The sequence below is a fragment of the Sinocyclocheilus anshuiensis genome, unplaced genomic scaffold (assembly GCF_001515605.1).
Source record: "Sinocyclocheilus anshuiensis isolate Anshui unplaced genomic scaffold, SAMN03320099.WGS_v1.1 scaffold1146, whole genome shotgun sequence".
NCBI lineage: Eukaryota > Metazoa > Chordata > Actinopteri > Cypriniformes > Cyprinidae > Sinocyclocheilus > Sinocyclocheilus anshuiensis.
In genome coordinates, this window is record NW_015539920.1 from 505,365 (window position 1) to 515,842 (window position 10,478).

A 10,478-nucleotide genomic window follows, 5' to 3' on the forward strand; every position below is an offset into this window, starting at 1 on the left:
CCGCGTAAACATAAAACCATGTCTGCATTTGTGATCGGAGAAAAGACAAACCAAGCCCTACTCTACACTGCCCAAAAAACTCGCTTTAAATATAAAAAATATTAAATATAAAAACTCTTTAAATAGAAAAAACGTACTTACAATCTGGGAGTCAGAACAGCTGGCCTTGTAGTCTACTCTACCAGGATCAGGAAACGGTCCTCCATAAAATGTGCTGCACACATCTGAATATTTATGGTTAGGTGCGTTACATTTCCGACGCATGCTTGTGGTGTTCGGCCAATCACAATGCACTGGGTCAGCTGGCCAATCAGAGCAGACTGCGCTTGTTTGATCATTTCTTCAACGTCTCTCTTGTTGAGTGCTGTGATGATGTTCTCTTGAAGCTTTTTAATGAGAAATCACCTTTGGATTTCTTTGATGCTGGACTATTTATTGGTGTCTGACCATATATAAAGCCACAATATACAACAAAAGCAGTGTTTAGTTATTTTTAAAATACAGCGTTCTCTCCATAAAAGTAGAAATCATCTTAGAAATAATAGGCTATGTAGGCCTAAATTGAACACAGAACTGTTCGATGTGGTTTGGTCATTCAGTAAATTGTTAAATTACAATATATGCTCTAGTACACATGGTCATAAACACATCCTGAATAATTATAATTTTTACTTTTTCCTGCTGCACCGTTAGGGTGTATTCACACTAGGCACGGTTGCCTTGAACCGAGCCAGAGCATGATTGTCCCCCCTCCCCACTGGCCTGCACTCATATTGCACTTTAATGTTCTGGGCCGGAGCACGCTTACGTCATTCATGATGCAACTTTTTGTTTAGAAGAAATCTCTAACAGACTGTCCAATAGATTTATCTTTTATGCATCTGGAAAATCGATTGTTTCGGAGAAGAAAAGGTGAACGCTACCATGAGTCCTGTGTTGTGCAAACAGTGAAGCATCCTGAGACCATCCATGTGTGGGTTTGCTTTTCAACCAAGGGAGAGGGATCTCTCATAATTCTGCCTAAAAACACTGCATGAATAAAGAATGGTATCAAAACATCCTGCAAGAGCGACTTCTTCCAACGATCCATGAGCAATTTGGTGATGATCCGTGCATTTTTCAACATGATGGAGCACCATTGTCACAAAGCAAGAGTGTGACAAAAAAGAAGAGGCTCGAAGATCATTACATTGACATTTTGGATCCGTGGCCAGGCAACTCCCCGGATCTCAATCCCATAGAGAACCTGTAGTCAGTCCTCAAAAGGTGAGTGGACAAGCAGAACTCCGAGAACTAATAAGGCAAGAATGGATCGCCATCAGTCAGGATTTGGCCCAGAAGCTAATATACAGCATGCCAGAGCGAACTGCAGAGGTTATGAAGAACAAGGGTCAACACTGTAAATATTGACTCTTTTTTTTTTTTTTGCCAATAAAACCCTTTAAAACTTATGATATGCTTATCATTGTTTTTCAGTATACCATAGAAACATGTGGAAAAATAATCTACAAATACTGAAGCAGCAAACTTTGCAAAACACAAAATTTATGTCACTGCCAAAACTTTTGGCCATGACTGTACACCCCTGCTGATCTTGCAGCACGTTAGACACCTACATTAGAGGGGGTTTTATTTTCTCAATAGTTTCAACAGAACTAACCACTGTCACAGGAAGTGAGCTTCACGCTTAGAAGACCGAATTAACATATCTCTTTATCTCTACCAGGAATGTGCGCTTTTGCCTATTTCTTTTATGTCTGAAAGCTCAACTATGCAAATATAACAAGTTAGAAATACACATGGGTGATGTTCTCCTTTTGTTTCTCGGTTTGAATGTTTTTAAAACGCCCATTGAGAACAACAGATTCTATTTGAAGGTAAAATATTTTCTTCTTTCTTTTTTTCATTTTTGTTATTTGTGGTAAAAACAAATTTGGTTGTCATAATAATATTAATCTGTTAAACTGTAAAGCTCATGCATGAAAAGCACTGTGATTCTTCGAACAAAACATTTTTTGGCATGTGATCGTGTCATTATAGCGTGAACATGTTTGAGAAACATTTATGGTGTCATCAGCAAAATCTAATAAATGATTAACTGTTTAAAGAATAAAATAGTAGTCAGTTATTACAGCAATAAATTATTTAGCTTTATGGAGCAGTAGGCATAATTCATTTGCTGCTGTAATTGCAGGTTGAATAAAATAAGGTAACCAGTCCAATTTAACAAAAAAAAAACTGAAAAACAATTAGATGTAATTAACAATTTGGTGTAATTAACAAATGTTGTCATGCCAAAATGACATTTTTGGCATGCAAGGATGAACAAAAGGAAGGAGAAACAGACTGACTCATTAACAGCTGTGACCATCAAAAAACATATATTCACCCACACGCAATGACAAACACCAAATGTGCTGTCAGAGTATAACTGTCTTTATTTCATTAGCAGCAGACAGAATGACGGTTCCTGAAGGGATTCCTCTGCTTCTGTTTGGTTTGTATTGTCTCTATTGTTTACTGAATGTCGATTTTTGTAAATGATTGTCCTATAAATGAAAGTATCACTAATGTTGTTTTTCCTGCAGTTCTTCTTACGGTCTTCTGCATCAGCTCAAAAGAAAAGCTAATAAGTGTGCCTGAAAACACAAAAGAAATTAATGAAGGATCATGTGTGACCATCCCCTGTGCTTACAAAAATCTAAAGGATGAAACATGTACACTGTTGTGGTTTAAAGATCCAAAATATGATGACGTGTCAAAAAAGTTTATCGGGACTATTGTATACAGTAACACAGAAGAACGTCCCCAGACACCAGCTTACTCCAGCAGAGTGGAATACATCACTGATGCAACATCACTGAAGCAGCAAAAACACCAGAATTACTACTGGATAAAATGTGATTTAAGAATCACCGATCTTCAAAAGACAGACAGTGGGAACTACAGGTTTAGAGTTATTAATTCAGAGAGGTTCATGAGTGAAACTCTGACTCTCACAGTTACAGGTGAGCAATGATTTATTGAATGGGATTAATTTGATGTGGTCTTAAAGGCTGTTTTCTTATAAAAATTCTGTCATCATTCATTCACCGTCGTGTCTTATTACTTTTATCCATGAAACATAAAACAGACGTTTAACAAAGTTCATGCTGCTGTTTTTTTAAACAATGAAACTTAATCTGACCAGGAGCTCCAAAAATGACAAATAGCAAGTAATAAATAAAATAGTTCATATGACCCGACAATATATTTGAAGTCTTCATTAAGAAGCTACTGGTTCTCATGTGTCTCTTAATCAATCACAATGCTCCAATATACGAGTAAACGTCTTTTAATCAAATAGACTACTAATTAATAAAACTACGACAGAGCAGATCATCAGTGATCTATGTACACAAACCTATCATATGACTTAAGAAGAATATTGTGCCACAAAGCCTTGATTTTTGTCGCTTCTGGAACTTTTCATATGTTCAACTGAAATATAGAAAAAAAAGATAGTAGATAAGTAGATAGTAGATTTCTTAATACAATTTATTATATTAAGATAATAGATAAATCTATTATCTCAGATAATAGATTTCTTTGTTCTGGATCACTTGTTCTCACTCCATATTCTTCTCCTGATTCCAGACAATCCTTGTAAGGTGCAAATTGAACCATTAGAGCTGAAAAATCCACTCCAAGAGTCAGAAGAATTCACTGTTCGCTGTTCCACATTTGGTTCGTGCAATTTTCATCCTGAATGGCTCAGCTATACATCAGGACAAAAACAAGAATGGATTTCCTCCTTGTCAACTGATATGATCACAGCGACTGAAGAGGAAGGAGGAGGCAGAAAGGTCACCAAATTGAAACTCAAAGTGACATGGAAAGATGACAACAGGATTCTGTCTTGTCGTCCAGCGAAGAGTGAGGACAGCTGCCAGATCAGGAATACCACACTGTCTGTGGAATGTGAGTGTGTACATCATGTGTTTATGAACAAACACTGTATATTTACTGTACACAGTCACTGACTGAGCATTATTCACAGCAGCTGTCTTCATCTCTTTTCTTCTCTAGATGCACCTAAAGAGACAAAGGCAACCGTGAGCTCTGAAGATGTAAAGGAGGGAGATTCTGTCACTCTCTCCTGCACCAGCACAGGTCGCCCTGATGTCAGCTTCAAGTGGTTCAAAAAAGAGAAAACAGAAAAAGCTCAACAAATGTCTGACTTGACACTAATTAGTGTGAAACCAGAAGACAGTGGAGAATATTACTGTGAAGCTAAAAACGAGCATGGAGCAAAGGAATCAAATATCATTCAAATTGATGTGAAGTGTGAGTATAATGTTTTATGTAAACAGATACCTTTGAAGAAAGTCATAGAGATTATTAGTGCTTCATCTGTTAAACTATTTAAATTTTACTTTAACATGTAATAAATATGCATTTCTTGTGCCTGTGCGCTGCATTTTTTAGATGGTCCACAAGGTGTCTCAGTGCAATCTCTGGTCAGCGTTAAAGATCTCAAAGAGGGAGACAAACTGGCACTCAAGTGTTTAGTCCAGAAAAGTAACCCAACAGTCTATACGTTTACGTGGTACAAAAATGCCCAAGTCCAGAGTGAAACCAGCGAGACATTCATCATCAGTAAAGTTACTGCAGAGGACAAAGGATCGTACCATTGCCGGGCTGATAATGGAATAAAAACAGCTAAATCAGATTACCTCTGGGTTTCTGTAATGTGTAAGTATTACATTATTTGTAGCACTTTATATTATTTATTTGTTCCTTCAACAAACAAATGTGTTCATTATTTGTTTGCTAAACATGATATCGAACTCTAAAAGTTAACTAAAGTTATGATAATAAAAGTTAACATTACTCATTGTCATTTGGAAAACTTCTGCAAAATAAACTAATTTAAATGCTAAAATGCTTTAAATTTAAAAGCATGTTGAATGATAAATCTCTTCACATAAATAAGTTACAATAATATATTCTTACCAAAACCTGCATTAATATTTTATTATATTGTACTGAGTGTGACGCTCTTCTAAATGTTAGTTTTTCTGTTCTCACAGATTCACCAAGAAACATTCAAATAAAGGGCGTGGCCTCTGTAAAAATGGGCACTCCACTGACTTTGACGTGCTCTGCTGACAGTGACCCTCCACCACACATGTACACATGGAAGCACAAACCTGGACTGTCTTCTGTCCCATTATCAATGGAAACTGGACAGTTAAACATTAAGAAAGTGACCATTCAACATGCAGGGCAGTACACTTGTGATGTTACCAACACTATTGGCACAGGATCACATACCATTAAAGTTGATGTGCTTTGTAAGTCTGTTTCACTCTAAAATCTATATCTTAACTGGTCAAAGTTAATGATTTCATGAATAGCCAAATCATTTTTGTCACTTTTTCTTTTGAACGCTGCAGATCCTCCATCTAATCTCAATTTGATCATGAAGAAGGAAGTGAGAGAGTTTGAAGTGATCTCCATTATCTGCACGGTTCAAAGCTGTCCTGACTCACACCTCACAGTGACAGGACCTCAGGGTGATCTGAACGATATTCAGAACAATCGAAGGAACAGCACTGCATCTGCAAACATGTTGACTGTCTACATGAATGTCTCTGAGTCAGATGCAGGAATGTACACATGCAAAGCAAAAAATTCAGAGGGAGATCGAGAAACTAAACAAGAGCTAATTGTGTTGTGTAAGTAATAATCAATCAAAATTTAAATATGTAAAATTATTTAAAAATATATTTCAAGGACTTTTGAGGGGCATGAGATGCTTTAATTTACTTGAAAGCGAACAAACTGATTAACAGGACTTTGAGCATTACTTCAACTAAATAATTTGGATCTTTTTATACATCATGTGTGTATAGATGCACCTAAAAATGTGAGTGTAAGTTCTAAAGGAGAACAAACATTTGGGAGTGAGCTGACCCTTACATGTGAGGCTCACTCCAAACCTGCTCCATCCTCATATGAGTGGAAGAAACGCTTTAATGGGGCGAAAAATACAATCGGACAGGAACTACAATTTAACTCTCTGGAAATCACTGATTCTGGTCAGTACGTCTGTATTGCTCATAATTCCATTGGAAAAACAGAATCCCCATCTGTAGAGATCAAGGTCAAGTGTGAGTACTCTTTTCTACTAGTTTTTTTTGACACACTTCAGCTTTTAGAGGCAAAAAGGTACTTTTTTGGAATTTGACTTTTCTGACAGATATAAGATTGTCCAATGTTTTTGATTAGTTTAAGTAGTCTAATGAATGACTTTGTCAAGATAGCTGGGTAATATTACATAGTCCAAAAATGTGTTGTTGTCCACGACTTTCAATTATAACAATAAGCCACATAATCAATGCTTTCCATCTACATAACATTATGAGTATTCATGTCTGTTTGCCTGCTTTCTATAGATGCTCCAAACATAAATATTGTCCATAACATGACAACTTTAACTCAGCGGAATAGGGAGATTCCAGTTTATTTGACCTGCAGTGCAGTTGCGTATCCACCCGCCACTGACTACAAATGGTACAGAGAGGAGGACAACACCACAGTACTATCACAGCAGAACGTCACTGTTTGGCCTCAGAACCCAGGAATGTATTACTGTACAGCAGCCAATGCCATCGGAAAATCACGATCCAAAAGCATCATGTTATTTATCAGCAGTGAGTATGAAATAACACATCATAAAAATGTATTTACCAAATTACTCAAATTGGAATAAAATGTTAGCTGCATTTAGCTATTCTAGAACTTATTCTGCCAGACATGGCCGTCTTTCTACAACTGCTTCATTGGTGTAACCAAGCAATTTATTTACCTAATATTTGAATGATATCTTTCAGGGTGTAGGATAATTTTCTGCGTATCATTCCATTAAACCTTTATGAAAGCATAAAAACACCATTATGTTTAAAGATCCTTACACTCTAAAAAATGCTGGGTTAAATATAACCCAGCGCTGGGTTAAAAAGGGACAAACCTAGCTATTGGGTTGTTTTGACCCAGCGGTTGGGTTATTTTGAAACCAACCGCTGGGTCAGAACAACCCAATACTTGGGTCACAACAACCCAATAGCTGGGTTTGTCCCTTTTTAACCCAGTGCTGTGTTATATTTAACCCAGCATTTTTTAGAGTGTAGGAAACATGCCAAGTTCACATGTTTCCTACACACACAAGTCACAAGTCACACACGTTTCTCTGAAAAACAATGCAACAGTCAGTTGTTCTGCTTTTAAATGTGTGATTCCGCCCACTGCCTATTTAATCAATCATATTTCAACAGCCTAGGTTGCCAGTTGATGGAAAGCACAGCATTTTGTGGCCATTGAAGCCAGCAAACAAACTGGGTCAGAGATTGCAGATTCTACCCGACCTAAAATGCCTCGTCGTCCATCTAAAAAGCTCTATGACCAGAGGCATATTAAAACACTGATAAATCAATTCATCAAATTATAGTGCAAGATTCATTTCTGTTGCGCGTCCTCAATCTGGCAACCGGTGTGAGCATCAAGGGGGCAGTAGAAACACCTTTTTTTCCAATATTTTGAATTTGGACTGCAATACCTCTATCAACCGCTAGCTGTTAATATTACATACTGCCCCTTTTTAAAAAAAAGGTACAATTATACATGAGCACATCGTAAATGCATGTTTAAAGCCAAATGCTTCAACATTTTGTACTTCTTGGTTAACTGGGTTAATTCATGAATGTGGGTTAGATTAAGTCATATAGGGTTGAGTCTTAAAAATGTCTAAAAAACCTCTTTTCATTTAGGTAACTCTCTTACGGTGTTCTACCAGATCATCTTACCCATCATTCTCCTGTTAATTCTCATTGTTGTGGCCATCTTTCTGATACGCAGGTGCATTCCTCTTTCTTTTTCTAAATGTTAAGTGAAAAATATCACTAAATAAGCTTGTATCATTTATTAGTTTATCTGTATATTAGTAGTTCTATTAGGTATTGAGTTTGAAGTTGTCAGTTATTCCAATTATTGTGCTTGTTATTTTACAGGACTATCATCAAGGCAAGATCAGATCAGCAAAGTGGAGCAGATAATCCATTGTGCTTTTTTCCAGTATTCCTGTCACGCTCTTCTACAGTGGCAAACTTACTTTCATTGGTTATTTTACTTCTGTTTGTTTCGCAACTGGGCTACTTACAGTATACTGAAATCACCTTAATATGCATTTTTTTGAACAATCAAATATATACGTTTGCTTAAGACATAAATCCTGTTTTGTTTGGAATATTTAAACACTTAGGGATCACGTAATAATACCCAGGAAAATCTGTCAGTGGAGGGCATTCCTGATCCAGGTTATGGAAGGGTTAATCAATCACGTCCGACACCCCATTCCCAAGATCCTACACGAGCACAGGACCTTAATCCAAGGTAATAGCAGCAGAACTGATGGAGACATCTTCTTTGTGCAATGAAATTAATTCATCTTTTTTTCTCTTAAGGCCGAAATCTAATATCCACACGGTGTATGCTGCCATTAAACTGCCACAAATGAAACAGGTGAGAGAATGTTTTATTTTTTTATTTTTATTTTTTTTAACAGGTCATTGAAACATCAATATCACAAACAACTGATGTTTTTATGCTTAGCAAGTTTTTTTATTTTTTTTTTTCTTACAGGGAAGACAGTCCCCCAAACAACAAAAAACTGGATATATGGACAATGAAGCAGCTACATCTACCGTAAACTATGTCACTCTTGATTTCAAGGGACAAAATGAGCCAGATAAAAGGTAAAGCAGATAGGGAAAATGAAAATTTGAAGTCAAACACCAGTTAGAACTTTGTATTTATTATGAAATCAGGGGGAAAAGTACAATTTCCATGCTCATTTAAATATATGACAAATGCACTAATGATGCTTCTAAATTAATGATTGTGATTTTAGAGTACCTGAAGGTTCAGCAGTCTACGCTACGGTATCAAAAAATAAGCAGACAACGGTAAGCCTTCTTCGGAGTACGTTAGAATATTAAAAAGTTACACTGTGTGTATGCAATTTCCCGCGAATTCCGCCCCGACAGGTCTAAAATATAAAATACTTATTATAGGCTTACTGTAGTAATTGAGGATAAGAGGGGAAGAAAAACGGTTTGGAAGATGGAGTTATGATGTACTTGTTCATTATTTACATTTTGTTCATGTTTAACAAAAAAATTGTTTACATAATTATATTCTGTTGAGAATAGTTGTAGTTACCATATGTCTACAGAACAAACACAATAAGATAAGATGTTCAACAAACACAATAAGTTGTTCACAATAAGAATAAACCAGAAATTATATGGAGCACTTTTACATACAACTGTATATTGAGAACATTTGTTTTATTATTTCTTCATCTTCCTAGAATTCCCGATCAGAAAATCCAGATTATGAGAATGTTACTTCTGCATGTGTGCCAAAACTTCCATTCACAAATATGGACTGGGAATCTGATACCAGCGAAGAAGAAGAGGTGAATTACACCACTGTGTCTTGTTCCGCCAAGCCTGCTGCTAAACAACCCAAACATAACCAGAAGAGCCGCCTTAGCAGTTCAAGCTCTGATGACGAAGACAGAACTGCATATTCAGCCATAAAAGCATAAAGACAAGGAGTTTCCAATTTAAGTATCAATACCAAGTATTATATCCTTAATCTGTATTATACTTATAATATCAGTCTATATAGAGTTATTTGAGAGTGAAAATATTATATAAATTATGATTCTATAAGAGTGACTTCTACTCCTTCACTTTTTATTTTTGCATATATATATATATATATATATATAGTTTTAAAAATACTATTTTATTATGTACCAATGTACCATATATTTGTGTGATCAATTCTTGCATGGAAAATTGCCAAAAATGGTGTGACATTTTTGTTTTTACTACTTTGTATGAAATGCAACATGCAATATAGCTTTGTAATTTCATTAAACATTTGTATTTGCCACTGTAAAGCACTTGCTTTTTACTGAATTGTTGAACTGCAAAGCTGAGAGCATTTGACTGGTTGCATAAAACTGAATAAAAAAAAAAAAGTCTCCCAGGCTTAGTGATTTCAGGAAGGTATTACATCACACGTTTTTTATAACATGAGAAGCAAAATAATTGTTCACAAATAAAATAATTTAATATTAAACTTTAATTGGACATAATATGATTGAATCATATTTAATAGTCAGGTACAAGAGTAGTAGAGAAATGTTTAACAATCATCTTAATTTATATATATTCATACCGGTTACTTTTAGACGAAACCTACGCTCCCTTTCCCCCTCCCATCTTTCCTCCGTTGTATCCTCCTCTCTTCCCTCACCTACCCATTTCTCATCTCTGGATGTGAATGCAGCAACTGACACTTTATGCTCTACTTTAACCTCTTGTCTAGATGATATTTGTCCTCTCTCCTCCAGGCGTCTGCTA

General features: G+C 36.0%; 1 protein-coding gene across 1 annotated transcript; it reads left to right on the forward strand.

Moving 5' to 3' along the window:
* Nucleotides 1–1,796: 1,796 nt before the first annotated feature.
* LOC107686511 (B-cell receptor CD22-like) lies at nucleotides 1,797–9,680 on the forward strand. Its single transcript, XM_016483550.1, has 17 exons — nucleotides 1,797–1,877; nucleotides 2,453–2,497; nucleotides 2,589–3,008; nucleotides 3,637–3,960; nucleotides 4,069–4,326; nucleotides 4,468–4,734; nucleotides 5,073–5,336; nucleotides 5,439–5,720; nucleotides 5,898–6,155; nucleotides 6,441–6,698; nucleotides 7,812–7,899; nucleotides 8,052–8,160; nucleotides 8,303–8,433; nucleotides 8,505–8,562; nucleotides 8,683–8,795; nucleotides 8,951–9,005; nucleotides 9,413–9,680. Exons 2-17 carry the CDS (start codon nucleotides 2,461–2,463, stop codon nucleotides 9,650–9,652), a joined length of 3,162 nt encoding a protein of 1,053 aa, XP_016339036.1. The 5' UTR covers nucleotides 1,797–1,877; nucleotides 2,453–2,460; the 3' UTR covers nucleotides 9,653–9,680.
* The last annotated feature ends 798 nt before the right edge of the window (nucleotides 9,681–10,478 follow it).